At 37.1% G+C, this 23,023-nt stretch overlaps 1 protein-coding gene across 1 annotated transcript in view; it reads left to right on the top strand.

Moving 5' to 3' along the window:
* The window catches only part of LOC143711389 (spermatogenesis-associated protein 16-like), a 67,469-nt gene that overhangs the window by 4,262 nt on the left and 40,184 nt on the right, over nucleotides 1-23,023 (top strand). Inside the window, exon 3 of the mRNA XM_077202840.1 lies at nucleotides 14,868-14,957. Coding sequence (XP_077058955.1) covers nucleotides 14,868-14,957 — 90 coding nt within the window. The remainder of the gene's footprint in view (nucleotides 1-14,867; nucleotides 14,958-23,023) is intronic.

Raw genomic sequence — 23,023 nt, 5'->3', positions numbered from 1 at the left:
CCAGATGAGACACAGGACCCCATGAGAGATCTAAATTATGCAGATAGAAATGTATTGCCCATTTTCAATGGGAAAGTGCCCAAGCAACAATTGCTCGGCAAGATTGCTCAAAAAGTTGCCCTGTGTATCATCACCTTCAGGAACACGCACAAAGTAACAGCCGAGCTCATTATTTTGACTTAATAATGTGGTTTCATTCTCGCAATACCCTATATAATAAGCCTCCTGAACACTTTTTATATATAGCACACATCTCATTGTATCCTTACGTGATACTTTTGTGTCCTTTTTGTAAAGTTTGAGTCTGGTTGCCATTCATCACCATTAGATGGAGGAGCGTGTGCAGGACATTTTTCAAAATGTATTCTTTTGTGGTCCGAAAAATAAAGAAGGACGTAGAGCTTTGAAAAAACGATAGGGTGAGTAAAAGATTGCTTACTTTTCATTTTAGGGTGAACTGTCCCTTTAAGGTGGTTCTGTAAAAGGTGGCCATCAGCACTTTTTCCAATCAGCAATGTTCAATCAGCAATGTATACAAGTGATCTGCAACACTTACTCAAAGTAGATGGATGTTGATTGGTGTGTTTGAGTGTAGTGTGACAAGAGTCATTTTTGAAGTGGACGGTGAGAGTAAAGCCTCCTGACCTCCAGTTAACTCAGTCTGCTGTAGCCAGTTAGATATGCCCCTGTGCTGTTCTCCTTTGCTCCTCCATTAGCGAGCGAGAAAGAGAGAGAGGGTTTGTGGTTTCTCTCAGCAATAACTCATCCTGACTCCATTGTACCCTTGAAAAGTTCTGAACAGCTTAAGAAATGAAATGCAAGCCTTTGCAGCTCCCCTCTGTTGACTAGATGGCGATGAGAACAGGCAATTTAAAACTATAGTTAATGTGAAATCAAAAATCAATTTTTAATCACCAAATCCATCTCCAATTATAATCAAGTCCTGCCCAACAATTAATTTGGAGATTATATATATATATATATATATATATATATATATATATATATATATATATATATATATATATATATATATATATATATTATATTATATTATATTATATTATATTAAAAATAATTTCTAAAATGTATTTATTAGTTGCTTGACCAAACATTATTATCATCAAGTTTTGTCAAGTAATTGGAATTAGGTAACACATGCCTGGTTAACGTGGAGGCTTGCCTTAGAAATAGAAACACATGCTACAACATGTAATGTCTGCAAATCTTGTCAGCCCGTGTCCCATCTGTCAGTGTTGTTGCTAGCAGTGTGCTATTTATTAAATATAGAAAATGCTTTTCAGTGAGAGAGCACTGGAACATTAAAAATAAACCTGACACTCAAAACAGCTTAGAAATGTAACCGTATGCAGGGAAGGTAGGGGCGAAGTCACATGTAAAACACATAAATACATATGTACTGTAGATTTAGATTATTATACTGTATATATAATGAGTTAAGGTAGGAAATATGATAGAGGGAGATATGTGTTTAATAGAAGCAGATGGGTAATGCAAGGGTAGCAGATGTAATGCAACAGCAATTCTTGAAATCCAGTTCTCGGTCCACAGCATATTAAATGCACACTGTTTAACAGCCAGTTAGAGAGCAGTTTAAGTTGTTCAGGGAAATGCAATTTTGGAGGAAACAACAACATAGAAAATAAACATGGGAGCATGATTTGGCTGGCCTCAAACTTTTTCCTTTCTTTTATTTAACTCAAAGACTACACACTTAAAAAGTATGTGGAACATATTTAATTTGGTAGATTGTATCTGTATTGTATTACACTTAATGTAGAGTGTGTGTGTGTGTGTGTGTGTGTGTGCGTGCGTGCGTGCGTGCGTGCGTGCGTGTGTGTGTGTGCGTTCAGAAGTCAAGATATAAGTAAAATTAAGGTTTCTACTTTTTTTAAAGAATCTATTTGACCAAAAATCTTTAAAAACAAATGTTATAACGGTTTACACAAAAATATTAAGCAGCACAACTGTTTTCAACATTGATAATAATAAGAAATGATTCCTGAGCACCAAATCAGGATATGAGTATGATTTCTGAAAGATTATGTGACAATTAAGACTGGAGCAATTGCTACTGAAAATTCAGCTTTGCCGTCAAATAAAAATATAAAATATATTAAAATAGAAAACAGTTATTTTCAATTGTAATAATATTTCACAGTATTACTGTTTTTGTTGTATTTTTGATAATAAATACAACCTTGGTGAGCATAACCTAAAAAAAAAAAAATCTTACCAACCTTAAAACACTACCTTTGAAAGGTAGTAAAGACCTTCACTACACTATAGAAAGAAAAAAATTGGGTAAAACAAGAAATAAAAGCATAAATATCCCACTTTTCCTATATTCTGCCTATATTACCTCAACCAGCCCTAACATTTGAAATTGTATTTAAATGCGAAGCTTACCAGTGTGTTACTAATTAGTATTAAAGCACCATCTTTTTCTTGCATAGATTAACACTGGAAAAAATAACAAATTAACCTATAGTTCACTTTTAAAAAGCATGAGAACAAGATAACACTAAGTTGGAAAAAGATTAAGAAAAGTGACTCAATAATTCACACATACTGTAGCTCACAAGTTTTTGGTTTGCTCATTTAAAGTTTATATTTTGAAGTTATGTGTTGATATACAGAATATCTGCACAGAATTCTAAGATATAGTCCTTCAGATAAGGACTCTGCACAGCATTCAGCTTCACATTGCTGTTACTGTACAAAACACTCATTTGCTATCAACTCAGATGTTTTAGAAGAATAAATTAACACCTCTCGTACACCTGAATGGTTGCAGACAGGTGTGAGGAATACAAGAAACAGGAATCATGTATACAGCTGTAGCTTGCATAATTTCAAATGCTTTTACCAAAACAGCACATCTGCGATTTGGGCATGCAATGCTTGTCAGGCATCTACTATTCTTAAGGGCTTGTGAAGATGATATCTACAAAGATATCAGGTTTGTCGAAAGTTCGTGATTGCACTTGTCCATATTTTAGCTAGCATAGTTTATCAAACATAGTTTATGTGCACATATTTGATTGCAACTTATCCAATCAGATATATTTATGCTTTATATCTAGAATAATGATGGACTGCAGCAGTTAATACAGGTAGGCTATGTCAGAGTATGTTACCAATGGCACGGTGGATTATTTAAAAAAGTTGATGATGAAACCAGAATCGTGAAAGACAAATGGATAAAGTATGCTTTATCCCCCCTTCTGCAACTATTACATTCAGTTCTCTTTGCTTCATTGTGTCTTATTTATTGAGAGCCCATAGTGCTCTATGTTATGTGGCGCATCACTGAACATGCATTCATGAACACATCCAAATAAGGTTCTACATTTGTACAGTACAAGTCAGCATTCTCTGGCCTGAACATCATCAAATCAAGCTCAAGTTCCATTTACGCCCATCATTTCTCTTATATGGGTAAATTGTCATAAAAATGCGGTATATGTTCTTCCTCGGTATTCCCGATATTAAAATATTTGTCCATTTGTTTTTCTTTTTAAAATGTAAAAAAAAAAAAATACAAAAAAAAAATTGTTAAAGCTATGAAGTCATGTTTGTTCTCTAGACAGACCTTTTAAAAGTATTTAGATGATATCCAAAAGTTAACACATATTAAATACCCTAATTATACTGTTCACTATGTTAATACAATATAATGTTATATACATATGTATATATGAACATTTAAAAAATTTATTTAAAGCTGTAAAGTCATGTTTGTTTTCCAGACGGACCTTTAAAATTAAATCCAAATGTTGGCAAATGTTAATTAAATACCCCGATTTTACTGTACAGTACAAGTGCACGGTATTAGATGAGTTTTTGTTTTTGTAACATGATTGACAATGAAAGTACCATCTGATAATTCATCAGTCTGCTATGGATGCTAAACGCCTTTATGGATTACTCCTTGGCTTGTACATTTATCTGCCTGTTTCAGGGAAGGAAATATGGAGAGAATACCTTGGATGTCAATTGTTATCTCTCCATTCTCCGCGAAGGAACTCGCTTTGAGTTGCCATGAGGATGTGGGTGGAATACCATCAAAGACAGCTTTGTTGATTCCTGTCGAACAGATTTTGTATATATTAGCACTGTGCACGACAGCCAGGAACGCAACAACACAATTCAGATAAAAATACAAAGGTAGCTGTATTTGTGTTCCGTGTGATGACAAAGCTTCTAAAGTGTTTAAAGTCGTAGGGCTACATACCTCTTCCTGTCATGTTCTCAGATTGGAGGTGCAATATTCGAACAATGTTCCTTTTCAGTCTGTCACCGTGCAAAACTAGTTGTGATCTACAAATAATTATTGTCAGGCTTCTTGAGCGACCTCTAAAAGGAGACTAAGCTAAAGGCAGACAGAGCGACATCAAAACGGCATCCTCTCATGACAGATTACACATTTCAAATTCACAAGTCTTTTTAACTGTCAATACCGCCATGTTAATTATTGATTATTAATGATGTAAAGCTATATTATATACATTTTCTTCATCGTACCGAAGATATGTCACATTTCTTTCTTTTCTTTTTTTGGTTAGACCTTATTTCATATACCAGTAAAGCATTCACTCTAACCTTTTAACTATTTTTAATGTCACACTTGTGATGTTTTGGCTAGGAGCAGAAGGTTAATAAAGAAGGTTAATGAAGGTCAATGTTATGCACAATGTAATTCAATATGACAAGTTTCTAAGTAGTTTTGGCATGTTAATGAAATGTTAATGTGTTTGGTCTAGATCTTCTACGCTGTTGCTGCAGAAAAAGTATGGACTTGCTATTGCCAATAGATACACAGACACACTGCTGTGAGCATGTAAGACAGGGGTTCTCAACAACTCTGGCCCTCGAGATCACAGAATGGAAAGTATAGGATTGTGAGATATCAAAAGTAGCGAAGGATGCATCTATGCTGCCTTCAAAAATCGATCAGATGACGGTATCTCAGGAGACTAGAAGTGAAGCTAAAATTAGATTCTGACGTGCCTTGATAGTCAAGTCAAGTCATCCTCATTTATATAGCGCTTTTAACAATGTAGATTGTTTCAAAGCAGCTTTACAGAGATAAACATATAATTTAAGGTAACAGAGATTGGTTTGGTTTTATAGTGGCTCTTGAAAAATGTTTTTTCCAGCTAAAGTTAGTTTTGATTGATTCACTTCCGTCTAAATGATCATTTGTTATTAAATTAGGGTCCGCTAAGACGACACCGTTCTCTCTAAACAGACTTTAAACGTGAACCTGTGATAGACGCTGATGGCGTTCACATGCGCATTAAGAATTGATTCTATAGTTATGTGCGTTTGAATATATGTGCGCAGGTTTGTAATTCCTTACAAACCATGCCTAAACAAACTACTTGTCTATAGTTTTTGATGCAGAATTTTTATTTTATCTTATCACTTTGGGTAGGTACGCGAACCGAAAAATTCCACAACGCTTTATCTGTAGAGTGATATAGGGATCCCCCATAGGGAGAGGCTAGTTGGCACTTCAGCACTGCATTGTCATCAGGTCCAGGCGAAAGTCCTTCGTCAGATCTGGAAACGGCCTGGATCCAGCAGGCTGCGGGAAAACCTCGGGATAAACAAAGACACTAAAATTAGCGTAGATGCCATTCTTCTTATGATGTAACGAGTACATCAGGATTTGAGGGAAGTGTTCCCAGTTCCGGCTGACCTAATCTAAGCAGCCTAATATTGAATTATAGAAGTCTATAGAGTGTTATGTGAATGCTAGGTCAAAGAGATGTGTTTTTAGTCTAGCTTTGAACTGACAGACTGTGTCTGCTTCCCGGACAATGTTAGGAAGATTGTTCCAAAGTTTTGGTGCTAAATAGGAAAAGGATCTACCGCCAGCAGTCGATTTATATATTCTAGGTATTATCAACTGGCCGGAGTTTTGAGATCGCAATAGACGTGAAGGACTATAATGCGTTAAGAGCTCGCTCAAGTACTGGGGAGCTAAACCATTTAGTGCTTTGTAAGTAATCAGCAATATTTTAAAATTTATGATGGGTGGTGATGGCGCAGTGGATAAGACACATGCCTTTGGTGTGAGAGACCCGGATTCGAATCCACTGCGAGACACCAATGTGTCCCTGAGCAAGACACTTAACCCCTAGTTGCTCCAGAGGCGTGCGACCTCTGAAATATAGCAATTGTAAGTCGCTTTGGATAAAAGCGTCAGCTAAATGAATAAATGTAAATGTATCCTATGTTTAATAGGGAGCCAATGCAGTGTTGACAGAACCGGGCTAATATGGTCGTACTTCATGGTTCTGGTAAGAATTCTAGCGGCTGTGTTTTGGGCCAGCTGTAGTTTGTTTATTAAGCGTGCAGGGCAACCACCCAGTAGAGCATTACAATAATCTAGCCTTGATGTCATGAACGCATGAACTAGTTGTTCCGCATTTGTCAATGAGAGCATATGACGTAATTTAGATATATTTTTAAGATGGAAAAATGCGGTTTTACAGACACTAGACACGTGTCTTTCAAATGAAAGATTGGTATAAAAGAGCACACCCAGGTTCCTAACTGACGACGAAGACTTAACTGAGCAGCCATCAAGTTTTAGACGGTATTCTAGGTTATTACGTGTGGAAGTTTTTTGTCCAATAATTAGAATCTCTGTTTTTTCAGAATTTAGTAGTAGGAAATTACTAGTCATCCAATTTTTGATATCAACTATGCATTCCGATAATTTTGTGAATTGGTGAGTTTCGTTAGGTTTGGAAGAAATATAGAGCTGAGTATCATCAGCATACCTTCATTCCTTGGAATGCATCCTCCAAAGGCAGCATTTTTAAGCTTTCGGACACAGCCCCACTTTCCTGCAGAGTTTAGCTTCAACCCTAATCAAACACACCGTAACAAGTTAATCAAGGTCTTCAGGATTCCTAGAAAGTAACAGGTTAGAGCTAAATTCTGCCTCGTGGAAAAGTGGACCTCAAGGGCCACAGTTGAGAACCTCTGTTGGAAGATGTACTGATGCTGCATGAATAGACATACATAAATGTCTTGTTGCAGATCTAGGCAGGTGGAGTTGGGGAAGGTGGAGGATTTCAAAGGAAATCTGATAATGCACTGCAGGACTAGCCTACAATGAACAATGAACCTGAATATTTAAATGTTGAGCACGTAATCTCAATTGGTTGCAGAATAAGCAGAGACCAATCAGCTTGTGCCATTTGGTAATGGTGTGATTGCTTGCAGATTGTATGAAAATAACCTATAAGACTGTGCCATCTAAAGTTAATATGATGAACTTAATATTTGTTCAAATTCGCAAACATGCCTACCAAATGTTTACAAAAAATGCTAGTGAAGCTAATGTGAAGTCAAATTGCACATTGATTGTGAAAGATAAAAGGCTAGATTTTGTTTCAAGTGGTTGCAGTAATATTAAATATTATTTACATCTCATGGCCAACATTAAAATGTTATACCATTTGTCTTAATAAATTAAAAATAAAATAATATAAACTAAAATCATTCATTTTAAATGCTACAAGTGAATTTAAGCTTCACAGCCTTATATTGTACAATACAAAAATTTTAGATATGCCAAAGATTATACATTTAATAGTGTTAAATTATTAGTTTTTTTAAAGATTAACTTTAAATTCAAAGGAAATAAGCATGAACATTTAAATATACAATATCAGCTGATATGATCAGAAAAATCTACCAGTAAAATAACAAATATTGTATCAATATATTGTGCATGATTCTTTACTTAATCTTGTCATGGCCAGTGGCCAATCTATAGTTATCAGGGTAATCTATTACATTATGCTTATTTAATTTGAATATAATAATATCTTGATGCAATATTATATATATTATTATTATTATTATTATTATTATTATTATTATTATTATTATTATTATTATTATTATTATTCTTGTGCAATAAATATTATAAGAGAACAATTTGGGTTTGGGTTTTTATAATTTGAATTTGATTTGGGGTTTTAAATTTGAGAAATTATTCAGTAGTACCCAGAACAAATAAAGCTTTAACCAAAAACTGTAGACAAACACAATGCTGTTTATCAGCTGTTAGGTAACAAGCCACTGGTGAATATAACCAAGAGGTGCAGAGAAACAATCATCTAGAAAAAATGAGGCTAGACTTCAAAATAAAAGCCATGACCTGTGACTTCATAATAGAAGACAAAATGAGACGTTGGAAAAAGATCCTCAAACTCTTTCAACAGGCAATGAAACGATAACAACTCCAGAACACAGTCCAAATTTTAGTGCATCAGAACCACATTTTATATAGTCTGACCTCTCTGCCCTCTGTGACTCAGTTATGTTTTCACTCTCAAAATTCACAGATGGACCACAGTATAAAAAATGTATAATGGATGGACATTTCTATTAATTATTAAAATAACTTTTTGTCATCGTCTCCCTGCCTTGTCTCACAGGTTGAGGTCAGAAGTGCAGCCAGTGAGGAGGTCTCAAAAACAAGCAATGCACTGCATTACTGACAACAGCAGAACAGTCCTGATATGATTCCACTCAATGTGTTTTATTATTTAGAGGTTTAATTGTATTATTATGAACCTTTTATCCCCAAACAGAAACTATCTCAACCACAGTCCTCAATCTGTTCACTGACCATCTGACATTAAGTTATTTATATGATAATTTTTAGTTTTTGTCCCGCGAAAACTGAATTTTGAAGACGGTCACCCAAGTGGACACATTTGAAATTGTATTTCAATTGCATTTGTAGTGTGGACTGTAAAAAAGTATATTCCAAAATGATGAGGCATGATTGGTCATGTGACACATATTGTACCTATAGATAGGCTATCTATGGTTATACCGTCATATATGCTATACACCCTGGCAGTTTTGCTAAAGGGTACGTTTACACGACAACGATGTACTAAAAACTGAAACGTTGCGCCTATAGACTGAACACTGTATATGCATTTGCATGACATCGGCGTTTTCAAAAATTCACGTTTTTGTAGTTTACACTGAGACATTTGTATTGACAATTGTACAACTGTATTGTTTTCAAAAACTTGCACTTTGAACCTGTTTTCAAAAGTTTCAATAAAATGTTGTCCGTTTTTATTGAAAATGGTGTCATGTAAACGGCATAGAATAAATGTTACTTTGTACTATCTGCATAGTTTAGCTCCAATCTTGTTTAAACTCACCTGCCTATAACTTTCTAATCCTGAATACCGCAATCCAGAATACCTTAATTAGCTCGTCCAAATGTGTTTAATTAGGGTTGGAGCAAAACTCTGCAGGAAAATATTCTGGAGGGCCAAAGATGAAAACCCCTGTTTTAGACCATACATGGAATGATGATTGAGTGTGACCTGGGTGCACCAGTAAGTAGCAGGATATTTTACTAATAAAATTATTGTGGCAGAAGAATAGCGTAAAAAAGTATTATGTATGATCTTTCGGTATCACCTCAAGGAGCTTTTGCAGTTTATGCATGTGCAGTAACGTGATTTTAATGCTTGATAAGTTAGTGTGGATGAAGAGTGTCTGGAGAAAGAAAACTCCGCTTTCAAATATCCGGATTACGTCCCCTTAAATTTTCAGCTCTAATCCGATTACCTGACTATAGAATGCTTTTTTTTTCGTAGTTTGATCTGGTAAAATGGTTTTTAAAAAGTGTTTTTTAAATTGACCCTTCTTGTCTAAATTGACTTTCTTGGCCAAAATTTGTTGCAATAAGGACCACAAGTCATTAACTGGTCTGACGCAAGTGTCATATTCTGACATCCAGATGGTTATGGAGCACAAAGAAGAAGAAAATCCAGTTTTTACAGGTTAATGGGGCTCTAGTTTAATAACTGTGATGTTTCAGCTCTGTAAATTATTAAAGAAGTAGATAACAGAGAGAAAGTGCTGGCCAGAGAATGAGTAAGGCCTGGCTTTTTTCACACTCTGTCTCTGTCTGGAGGAAGCGCCGTGGCGATTCATCTGCCTCGTCAAACATATGGCACCGGCTCTTCAATTACCAGCGACCTCGGCTGTAACCAGCACATGTAAAGCACAAGGAACATGCAGTTAATTTCACCAAGCATTAAAAGGTTGAGTAAAAGAGAGCATGTGTGTGAAGTAACACCCCACATGTTGCGACAATTTATGACGGAACTGCAATTAATGTAGCTTCAAAGTTGGCTATGATCGCTGGCAGACGGGTGTTTTTTAAGTATGTGTCGCTTCTTCACTGAGGTCTCTACGCCTGTCTTCCTGTCTGTCTGTCTTTCGCTGGAGCACCTGTCAGTGATGACTCAGAATTGAATGATAGTGACGAAATACCGTTTGTTTGTTCCTTAATTCCTGCTGCAGACTGCGATTTCTGCAATCTTATAAGATCATTACAAATCGTACTGTACGACATGGATCTAATAAACTTGGGTACGACATGTAGCCTATGTTGACTGTACAATGATGAACGATGACTGTACTCGATGAATAGTACTTAAATCGTAGTAAGCTGATTTTAATGTTTTCCAACATTTCAGTGTGTACGAGCAACCTTTGGAAAATGTTGATGAAGTTAGCGTTGACGATGAGTGTTTGGAAAAAACGGGTTACTTGACTGTAACCCTGTAACGAGATGAGGCACTCAAAGCGCTATGGGAAAACATCTTTGTTTGACCGGTCGTTAAGTATCTGTGTCAAACACACCAAGGAACTTGGCTTTAAATAACCTCTGATGATGACCTCATTGGAATGGACGCTCGTGAGAGGCTAAATAGACGTAAAACATGTGTGCCGAGAATACCAACGCTGACGCACTGGAAAGTGTCTGGACCCCTTAAAGGGATCGTTCACCCAAAAATGAAAATTCTGTCAGTATTTACTCACCCTCATGTTGTTCCAACCCCGTAAGACTTTCGTTCATCTTCGGAACACAAATTAAGATATTTTTGATTAAATCTGAGAGTTGGATCACTCCTCCATAGGCTTGCAATTGAAACTTGCCGGCCCGGAAAAGTTATTAAATACATCATTAAAATAGTCCAAGTCCAATAGTGAGTCTACGTGTGATGTACAACACAGAAGCACTAAGCTATTACACTACTTGAACTGACTCGAGGCCTACAGAGAAGGAAATGAATAGTTGAAATGAAGTCGTTATTTTAGTTTTTTTGCGCACAAAAAGTATTCTCGTCTTGATAAACTTAAGATTGAGTCACTGTAGTCATTTGGACTATTTTAACGATGTCTTTAATAACGTTTTGGGGCTGGCAAGTTTCAATCCCTTAGAAGCCTATGGAGGAGTGATCCAGCTCTCAGATTTAATCAAAAATATCTTAATTTGTGTTCCGAAGATGAACGAAAGTCTTAAGGGGTTGGAACAACATGAGGGTAACATGAGTAATTACTGACAGAATTTTCATTTTTGGGTGAACTGGTGGAAGCAACCCCCCTTGTAGAATGAGCCCAGTAGAACTGGCTAGTGCCGTGGACATAAGTCTGAAGAGCACGGACTGGACACAGTTGGTGAAGTTTTTTCTTGCTCCAGCATTGTGAAAGGCGGAGGAAAGAAGACTTCAAGATTGTTTGGATCCACGGTCGAGAATGGAACTTTAGGTAGATAGTCTGGGCAAGGGTGCAAAATAGCTTTGAACAGTCCAGGTGCATAGTCTAAGCAGGATGGCGAAATCGACAGAGCCTGCAAATTCTAAATTCTCCTTAAAGAAGTACTAGTCATGAGAAAAACCATCTTTAGAGTCAGAAGCCTGTCAGGTGCTGACTCTAGTGGTTCAAAGGGTGTCTCAAAAAAGTCCCTCACTGACTATAGCTAAGTCCCACAAAGGGATCTTCGCTCTAACGGGAGGCCTCAGCCGTCTGGCTCCACGAATAAAGTGGGTAACCAGAGGGTGCTTCCCGAGAGACGCCCCCATCAGTCAGGGCGTGGAAAGCTGATATGGTGGAAACTCCAGCACTGAAACAGTCTGGCAGTGAACTGGGTCTGCATTGCGCGTAGCACACCATCTTTCAAAGACACCCCATTTAAAGGCATAGATTATTCTTGCAGAGGTAGCCCTATCACTCAGAATAGTCTGTACTACTTCAGCTGGAAGCCTAGAATCAGGCATGAGGACATCCCGATCTGGAGAGAGAGCGAAAGGGACGGACTCATCTCTCGCTCCTCAGCCAGATTGACTTACAAACAAAATAATCTTAATGTGGCAGCTTGCCCTTATATAGAAAAATATTCTAGATATGCAAGATGAGGCAAAGCACTTTAATGGAGAACAACTCACAGTGTCACACTCGCCATGCTCGAACACAAGGGCAGCATGCTCTTCCCCTAAACACTCAAAGCAAAACTCAAGTGTATCATAATCTGGGATGGGCAGTAAACACGGGGCAAGCCTGATTGTTTGTGGCATGGTGTTCTCTTTTTCTCTTTTTCTTTTCACACTGAGAAATTTCTGCACACTGACAACTGGAAATCTAACTCCTAACAAAGTGGCGAGTGTAGCACACACACACAATGCGGCCTCTGAAGACAAGGAAACTTGAAGGCGCACTGTTTCACGTCTGTTTAATGCCTCTCACGAGCGCACATTTCAATGACGTCATTGTCAGAGGTATTTAAAGACAAGTTCCTTGGCTTGTTTGCCACATATAGCCTACTTCACAACCGGTCAAACAAAGACGTTTTCCCATTGCGCTATGAGCGCAGCATTGAGAGTAGCTTTTTCAGGGAACTCCGTTTTCAAATATATCCGGATTAATGTAGACGTAACCTTAAATTGCCAGCTCTAATCCGATTACCTGGCTATAGAATGGCCGTTGTGTGTGTGTGTGTGGTTTGGTGTGTGTGTGTGTGTGTGTGTATGTGCGTGCGTGTTTGTGTGTGTGCGTGCGTGTGTGTGTGAGTGTGTTTGTGTGTGTGTGTGTGTGTGTGTGTTTTTTAATCTGTTAAAATGGTAAAAAAAAAAAATATATATATATATATATATTTTAGGATGGACCCTTCCTGTCTAAATTGAGTTTCTTGGCCAGAATATGTTGCACTAAGGACCACAAGTCATTAACTGGGTTGGCTATGGTTTTAAAGTATCATATTCTGACATCCGGATGGTTATGGAGCACAAAGAAAAAGAAAATCCAGTTTTTACAGGTTAATGGGGCTTTAGTTTAATAACTGTGATGTCAGCTCTCTAAATTATTAAGGAATTAGATAACAGAGAGAAAGTGCTGGCCAGAGAATGAGTAAGGCCTCGTTTTTTTCACACTCTGTCTATGTCTGGAGGAAGCGCCGTGGCGATTCATCTGCCTTGTCAAACATATGGCACCGGCTCTTCAATTACCAGCGACCTCGGCTGTAACCAGCACATGTAAAGCACAAGGAGCAAGCAGTTAATTTCACCATGCATTAAAAGGCTGATTGAAAGAGATTGTGTAGTGCGAAGTAACACCCCACATGTTGCGACAAGTGATGACGGAACTGCAATTAATGTAGCTTCAAAGTTGGCTATGATCGCTGGCAGGCAGCTGTTTTTTTGTTTTGTTTTTTGAAGGATGTGTCGCTGCTTCACTGAGGTCTCTACGCCTGTCTTCCTGTCTGTCTGTCTCTCGCTGGAGCACCTGTCAGTGATGACTCAGAATTTAATTAATAGGAAATGAGGAAATACCATTTGTTTGTTCCTTAACGGTAAACAGCTGATCAGGCTAAGAAGCGTTTAGGAAACGTTGTTTTTGGTTGTGGTTTGCGGTGCCTTTCATGATTGATTGCACGGTAAGGACACAAAAGCGATGCAAATCACTTTATTTTAGAATTAAAAATGAACCAATGATGATTTTAACATCATTAAGTTAATTAACTTCTTAGTTCAATTCTAGTGTATTTTAACTTCTTAGGTAATGTCAACTGTATATGACCCATTTCAGGTGAAGCAAATATTACTTTTTTAAAACTTAATCGGAGCAAATTCTTGAGGATATACAATATATATCATAAATCCATGAAAGGAGCGATCTCTAAGATCTATACTATGATTAATACAAAACAATCCCCCTCAAAGGAAGTGCACAAAAATCACTGGTCCAGAACTAATCTTAACAAAATATTTTCTGATTTTGACCCAACCTGCTGTCGTTGCGTAACTGAACCTGCAACTTTACTGCACTCTTTTTGGCCGTGTCACAAGTTGTGTGACTTCTGGGGGAGTGTTCAGATGTTTCTCAGTTATCTTCTCTTTACCAATGGACCCTAACCATGTAACGGCAATGTTTGGTGCTTTAACAGAATCTGTTAAACTGGCTGATAGTGTAACCTTGGCAACTTTATTGGCTAGATGACTCATTCTCATGAATTGGAAGCCAATGGGTCTTTTACTTTCAGGATATTCCTAAAATGGAAAAGATTTGCAATGAGACAGAAGCATAATTTCTTTTTAAAAGTTTGGCGCCCTTTCCTCGAGTTTGTTTAGTGTGTATAAGTACAAAATGCCTGACATTTTGTGTTATTTGTACTGTTATTATTATCATTGTGAATATGTGACACTGACTGATGTATTTTTATATAATTATTTGATGTTGAAGTGTTTTTTAATTCTGTTTCATCATCATTCAGAATATGCCATCCATCTCATGCATTTTAAATGACTTAAAATAGGAACAACATTTTGTGCAACTGAGTTTTTTTTAATATACTAATGGCCATCAGTATCTTACATTTTTAATTTATGTATTCATAAATCACATTATGGGTTATGATTGATCTGTTTTATGTAGTTTGGTTGCACATTGTTCCTGGAAACATGATTTCACAATTTTCCCATCTCTCTCTTGATTTGCAGGAGTATCCAGCTAAACCCCATTCGTTTTCAGAACCACCTTCGACAGGCTATGGTATATCGACTGCTGGGAAACCCCTGTGAGGCAGCAAGGTAAAATTGGCATTAATGAAGGGCTCAGAAAGGTTCCTTTCCTCAAAATGAAGACAGATTCAGTAGGAGAAAAGCTCCCAGTCATTTAGACAAACCCCACAAACATGTCTGCCCAGTGGTTCGTTACATCTCCCTCTGTTCTGTCGGCCTGTGCTGGAAAAATATGTTCTGTGCGATACATAAATACTGGAGGTGGGGTGCATGTGGAAGAAGACAATTAGGGCTACGATTACATCCACTCCCGCAACTGCTGACTGACATATTCCCCTGTAGCCTCCACGCACTGATGTCCCATATGTGTTTTAATGATATGGTTACCAAATGCCCATGTTCCCATCATTGGTCTTTTACAGATGACAGCTACCATTAGTTGTTGGACGGCAGAGGAATAAATCGTTTAGAAACGTCGGTTGCACCAAATGCCATGGCCAACTGGTTGCTGAGGGGGCCATTTATTTGCAAGGAAGTCATATTCTGTTTGATCATTATCAAGCCACATTAACCAAGTTGAAATAGATTAGAGCAAGAAACGGGTACTTTGGTCTTTTTCTCTCTCACTTGTTCTTGCTTTCCACCCCCTCTCGCATTTAAGTTTCTGCAAGCAGAAATAGATCAACTCCGCCACCCTGCCTACAAATTTAGTGCTACTGTCCCAGTGGGGGAAGATATGTTTTGTGGGAACATTGCAAAATTGCATTAATATGAAGTTGATACGTTGCACTTGCACTATTTGAATCAGGCTCTTTATGCTCTTTCATTGCAGTAGGTGTGGATGAGATCTGGCCTAGCTTTGCTTACAATTGTGCTGTATTGTGGAAGTCATCCAGAAAAATTGTTCTTATAGTGGGACAAATAATTTATGGACAACTACAGCACACTTAAATATCATTGCATTATCTCAAACTAGGTGGCAATTATTTTAAAGAAAGAGAGCACAAGCACACTTCTCACAAAAACATACATTTAAAAGATGTTCAAAATGTTTGGGGTCGGTTAATTTTCTTTTTTTATATATGTTTTTGAAATAAGTGCTCACCAGGGCTTCCTTTATTTGATCAAATTATGTAAAAACAGTAATATTGTGAAACATGATCAGAATTCTTTTCTGTCTTAATATATTTTAAAATGTAGTTCATTCTTGTGATGGAAACGCTGAATTATCAGCAGCCAGTGCCACATTACCCTTCAGAAATCATGTACTTTTGAACAGGATGAAGATGTCCACATTTTTTCTTATTTTGTTTAAATATAAATGTTTTTAATTTAGCACTGCCCTTCGGAAGCAACAGAAGATACTATACTTACATGTTTCCCGGAAGACAAATTAAGTACAATTTACCTTGATCTTCAAATTCATAAAGTTTTCACCCATCAGCTCTAAAGGAATGTTTACCCTTTAAATCAGTAAACATTCAGTAGGGAATTTAACTGTAAAGTGGGTTGCAAACTCATTTTATTCTTACATAGTTTACTTTCTCAAAACGTGATTATGCTATTATTTCATTCCTCTTGGATCTTGCTTGCGTGTGTTTGAGCAAAATGTTTTGTTCCTGAAAAAATCAACATTTCTGAACAAAATTATTTAAATGAATGATTCACCCTAGAGTGCAAGTCTGTAAGGTTGGCTCAAGTGTTTATTTATTCAGTCATTATTGTTTATTTCCTATCGCCATGCAGGCTCAATTATTGCCAGCAAAAATACCTCAATAGCCCTTTTTTGAAAGAGCGTATTACAAATACATTCCTGGTTGCATTACGATTGCAAGTATCACTATGTACTGTCAAAAATTGACTGTATGCATCCAATCTGGGATTTTTTGTTATGCTTTGTGGTGGTGATGTGTTTTATATACAGTACAGTATTATAATAATAGTGTAGAATCATTGTTATTCTTAGAGTTAATTTATGGGAAGCATGTAAGCACAAATGAAGATGACTTATGATGTACATGTAGACTGGAACATAATTCAAATCTTTGTATATTCCCATCAACTGAATCTCTGCTGACATTGCTCAGTACGGTCCACTCCTGAAACTCCTCACGCTAGATTAAGGGAGAGTCCGAGTGCAGTTTGTCAGACCACAATGCATGGTTGTGCATTTCAAAGAAGCGAGCGATGCCATTGAAGCTGGCGCCACTCTTTAACCTAATCACATCCTCCCTCCAGCAAATGCTGCTCAGCCATTTGAGCTCTTTAAGAGGAAAATGCATGTTTTAAAGTTCACATGCCAGTAAATTTCACAGAGGCAATAGCTCTCCGGCACAAAGAAACCAAATTATTCTCTACATTTTCATCATTGTACCATTTTCTTCCTCATTCCGCCAATGGTTACTTATATCCTTATCTATGACTCCTTTATTGAAATGTCATTTCTTTTGTGAAAAGAAAAGCTGTGGCTTCTCTTTTATTGTTTTCATTGTTGTTATTTTCATTTCTGTAGGTAGTATCAAAGTCAGATGTCAACATGAAAACATTAAAAAACAGTTAACGCTTCTCTAGGAAATATGTGCATATAGATTCATATGTTTAGTAGCACAGATTCATCTCCCATCGTAATCTTAACTGTCGGAGAGTGAGTGACACATCAAGATATTGAACTCGAAAACGGAAATTATTCTAGAAGGCAATATTGTTCCGTTTGTGCTGGAGACAAGCTTTCTCAATGCAGGAATAAAATTAACAGTGTAACCTTTGCTCTCGATGGATCCTGGCAGAATTTGCTTCAGGAAAGTGGTATTCATTGCTCACAGCGAGAGCCAGTACAACAGTAAACACTCCTAAATGCGCTGTCAGCATTTAGAACTAAAAATGGCTCATTTCCAGAAGTCAAGTTTTTGTGCATGATTTGATTGAATGTTTAAGGGTGTTTATATAACTATAGGGCACTTTTAGCCTTTTAGAAAATACACTTTCTCTGACTCTCTCACTTTTCACCTTCACTTGTTTGTTGTTCGACAAACAATGTTGAGCTGTGGACATACAAGTATCTTAATTTCGATTGTCCATTTTAGACATTTTACTAACTATGCAATTGTAACTTTGCAATTACATGTCAATTAACTCTCATTAGAGTATTAGTAGAATATGCTTAATACCTGTTAACATTTTATTTTGCTGCTTCCCCAACAAAAATTCTACTGACTATAAGTAACTTGGCAACTATCAACTTATTATAAAGTGGACTATCGAAATAAAGTGGAACCAAAATCAGAGATGTTTTCGGAACAGTCATTTTCCTAGACCAAACGTCATAGTCATAAAATTTAAAAATATATTCTGATATGATAGAAGTGACAGAATACATTTTTGGAATAAAATTGTTGACTCCTTTGTCTTGCTAAGGCGAATTTCATTGCTAACATTTTATGTATCCTAATAGACACTCAATTAAGTAATATTTTCACACTTTTTGCATAATCTAACAAATCTACAGCTATATATATAGTTTTTAAAATGTATGGTGTCCTTGTTACAGTTTAAGTACTGAATAATATTAATTTACAACATACTTTGTTAAGTGTTAGAATTAAAGTTTGATTTAGGGTTAGCTGCATGTAATTATACATCATTTATTTTACAGTGTCCTTGGTTACATGTTATATGTGCTCAGTAATAACAGAAAATTATGCATTTTTACATGCAATTCAACCCTCAACCAAACCCTAATCCTACCATAACCTTATGGTAAGTACATGTTGCTAATTAATATTACTCAGTACTTAAATATATTATTAAACTATAACAATGACACCTTAAGTGTAACCAAATAGTCAATAGTAATAGTTCATGTATCCTTCATATTTCATTCATTAAATTGTCAAATTTTAAACAATGTTCTAAAATATTTTTACATTTTAAGATATCATTCTGAGACAAGGGTAAAACAAAAGCTATACGTTTACATTTTAAAGTAGTATACAAATAAATGATGAAGGCATGATAAAAAGTTTGATGAATGTTTTAATTTGACCTCCATATTACAAACAGAAATAAACACTGTAAATAAATGTCCATAGTTGATTACCGACCGCCTTCAATTTCTCTGTAACTTTTCTAGTTTCAATATCATAAATCCATTTTAAATTTGTGAATGAAGTACACTGGATCATTCCACTGTTCGGCAAAAAGTTGTGAGGATTTCGAGCTCCAGCAGTGGTCTTGAGGTCATGCCCAAATGCAGAGCTACTGTGTGATGGTTTTGACATTGAGTGCGTTTCCTGTCAATAGCGCCCTATCTAGTGATTTGAATATTACAGGCTGCCACTTTAAAAGACTGAATAAGAATGTTTATTCAACCACCCCTGACTTCTCAGTGAAAAGTGCATTTGCGGGTGTATGTCTTTGGACAGCCAAATTAGTCCATTTTGGCTATTATGAGGGCAGATGTGTGCCGTCAGTGAGGCCGTTGACAGAGCCATCAGTTTTAAATGCGAGGTGCGCATGAAGAAAGACGCTCAATGAGTAACGTTCTCTGCCAGACCCATTTACTGCAAAGACATCTCTGTCTCTGCATTAAAACGATGGTGCTTATCGCTCTCAAACAAGGTCAATTGTGGCAGCCCTTTACTCAATACTTAGAGCTGTGTAAGACACTTACGTTTTTAATCACAATAACATTACACACACTTGGATTGCTAAAGTGTGTGGGGTTGTCGAGTGTTATGGCACATTTATGAAGCAGTCTGCACCTCTCACAGAGCCTGCAAGACTATAGCATAAGTCTATGCATTTCAAAAGGTTTGCAGGAATCTTTTCTTGATTATTGTGACGTATTCAAGTGTAACAGCATCTCAAATAAGAAAAAATGTAGGCTGGGACTTGATTTTGTCCATCTGGAATTGACCGTTCGCATAGACCCGTCCCCTTTCGTTACTGTTGCTATTTCTGACAAGCCATGCCGCTCTCACGCCAAACCATGTTCTCACGCAGTGACAGACAAGACAGAGCTGGTTACTTTTGATATGAAACAAATTCTAAACTTTCAAATTTTGAAACTTTTTTAAGATTTTTAAACAATAAAGACCGTTTTGTGACTCTTTGATGTGTCGTGACAGATCGCTGTAGAGCCTCAGTTAAAGCTGCTCCTGAACTGATCATCTCTTCCTTCTAGTTAATTTATAGCATCAAATAAACATGTATGACATCAGAAGGAATGTTGTTTCAACTGTGGAAAGACGTCAGTACACTCCGTTTTTCAAGTTCAAATCCACCGCCGTTAATCTACTAACTCTCCTGACTGCTTTGTCGGACAAAAATGGCGGATTCGGCGGATGGCGGATTATGATTGGTTGGATCGCCTGTCAACCAAACTCCCTGCATAGGTTGAATTGAAATGGATTATTGGATTGTTGTGGTTTGCTATTGCTGTAATCTTATAATGTGAGTGACAGGTTCATCCTTTAGTGTAAAGGTGAATCTGATCAATATTGTTTTGTGATACTTCCTTAACATTTAATTAAAACATTCCTGATAGCAATCAATAATAGAAGTGGTCTAAATATTTTTTTAAATGACATCTTACGTGGAGTCAGGACCAAAAAATGTTCGCCCAATCTCCGATATTGCCTACCCTACCTACAATTTTCTCATAATTTCCATACACTGTGCTGCACCAGAAGTTGCCACAAGCAATCAAGCTTAGAGTCCATTGCACTTCCAACAGAATCTAGGCAAGACTAGGTTTAGGGACAGTGTGTCCTCCTGATGCAAATTTTTGTTTGTTTGGTTGTTTTTTAGTTTTTTCTCCATGTGTTAAATGCATAAACAGTCTGATTTGTCAAGCCTGGACCTTTGTTGTCAGGGTGTATGAGAGGAATGAGGGAGCAGTGAACCAAACCTCACGCTGCAGAGCCAAGAATGCGCTAAATGCTGACGCCATAGGAAAACAATGCAGATTGCCTGATGCCAATCTTCAGTTTTTGCCTCACTGTGTGAATTAGGGGACATGCTGTTATTCATAGGCATAATACTCCTGCATATTTTAGCGCTGCTGTTCAGCAGGAATGTGGCCTTCTAAAAGCTCAGCGTTCCCGTGAAGGAGCTGTTAGAACACAGAGGCGTTTAAAAACTATCGCCCCGGGCACGAGAGCACACACCGGTAGGTCAGACAGGCTGTGCCCCTGTCTACTGAGGGCAACAACTGGGTCTTTACCCTCCAACACTTCTCACTTTTAAGGATTTAATAGTCTGTCGGACTTGTAGGCCTCACATATCAGACCTAATGGCATGTTTTTCTCTATGGCAGCCACAAAGGGCCTCCACTGCCAGACTTGTTATTATCTTGATATGAAGTGCCCTGCTTGGAAATCTCTCCACTTACTTTCCATTCTTCTATACCCCTGTTTCTTTGCTTTCATTTTTTTTTTGTATCCCTTTGGCATAGATCTTATTGTTTGACACCCCCGTGTGGCCAAAGCCGGTGAAATAACAAGGACTTTGAAATTACCTCGACTCCCGGCCTACGCACTGAATGTAACTTTGTCATCGATGCCTGCTAGTGGACATAAAAGTGATTTATGTGACAGGCACAAACATTGACAGCTGTGAACTAGGACTGCATGCAGAGTTTGAGAATGCAATACACTACAGCTGTACACTGCTTCTATGTATTTTTATATAGATGTTTACAAATGCTTAAGAATTGAAGTCTGATCGGGTCAGGAAATACAATTTCATGTCCCTGTGTGATGTATGTGTTAATATACTGTAGTACTTTTTGTATTTTTGACCTCATCAGTTCAAATGCCCTTTAGACTCAAAACTGGATATCATTTAGCATTATTTTTATTATTATTATTACTCTTCCTATTCTTCTATTAATGTCTTCAATTTTATTTTAAAGTGGCTATTTTATTTTTCTCTGATTCACTTTAAAACTAAAAACAATCCCGTGGGTAAAGAGATATTGTACAAAAGCAGCTTCCTCTCCCTTTAATGAGATAGATGAGCTTGTTTGACAAGTTTTTTTTTTTTAACACTTTATTTTTTATGATCCTGTTTAGACATTCTGTTGACTATAACTAACATTGCATCTGCATGTCAACTAACTTTAATTAGACTATTAGTTGAGTAATAGTAGACTCTCTGCTTAAACGGGACATATTATTAAAAAATAATAATATATAAATAAAGATTTTAAATAAGTCTCTGATGTCCCCAGGGTGTGTATGTGAAGTTTTAGCTCAAAATACCCCACATAATTTTTATAACTTTAAAATTGCCAATTTTATTCATGTGCTATTAGAAATTTAATAATTCCCACTTCTGAATTCGTGATTACGAGCTCGTCGCATTCAAGTGGGCGACATCAAAAGGCGTGAAAACAGGCAGAGATAATGGTAGCTTTAGCAACATTAGAGTGCCAAAAAGCTCTTTTAGAAAGGCAGTTTGGAAGACGTGTGACGTGTGATACTTCCTTTGTCTGGATCTGAAGTTTGCGCACAAAGCATTGGCATTGACCCATCTTTCAGAATCACCCTTTTTGAAAATCCAGCATTGAAAAGCCCATGGTTTGTGAACCAGTCCGGCGAAAAATGATTGGCGCAACACTCCCAAAACACAACATTTGTAATGCCGTCTGTGGGAGGGGCTTCTTCTAACAGTGACGTCATTGTAGGGGGGAATCTGAATCAGCCCGTTTGAAGAGACTGCTTTTGATTTATTGGAATTATAAAAAAAAATTGTGAGGAGATTTTTACCATTATAGGCTGGTTGTTCTTACACACTGCCGAAACACATCAGTGTTCAAACACCTTATAAAAGTGAATTTTGCATAATAGGTCCTCTTTAATATCTACTAACATATTACCCCATTTTGAGTTTGTTTTGTCATGTTTATTGTTTGTATTTCTGATTGATTCAGTCTCTTTGTCATATTCCAGTTTGTCATTTTCTAGTTTGTTAATTAGTTATGTTCCCTCAGTTTCTCCTCCTGTTTGTTTCCATGGTTACCGATTGATTTGAGTCCTCAGTTCAGGTGTTTCGTTAATGATCAGCTCCTTGTTTGCCCTTATGTTTTTACCCCTAAAATCCACTGGATCCGTCTACGGCGCGGAACGTCAGCG

This window comes from Siphateles boraxobius, unplaced genomic scaffold, assembly GCF_051911475.1.
Source record: "Siphateles boraxobius isolate OS27281-9 unplaced genomic scaffold, OSU_SipBor_1 5, whole genome shotgun sequence".
NCBI lineage: Eukaryota > Metazoa > Chordata > Actinopteri > Cypriniformes > Leuciscidae > Siphateles > Siphateles boraxobius.
Note: the sequence above shows the minus strand (reverse complement) of the source record. Positions and strands in the feature narration are given on the sequence as shown.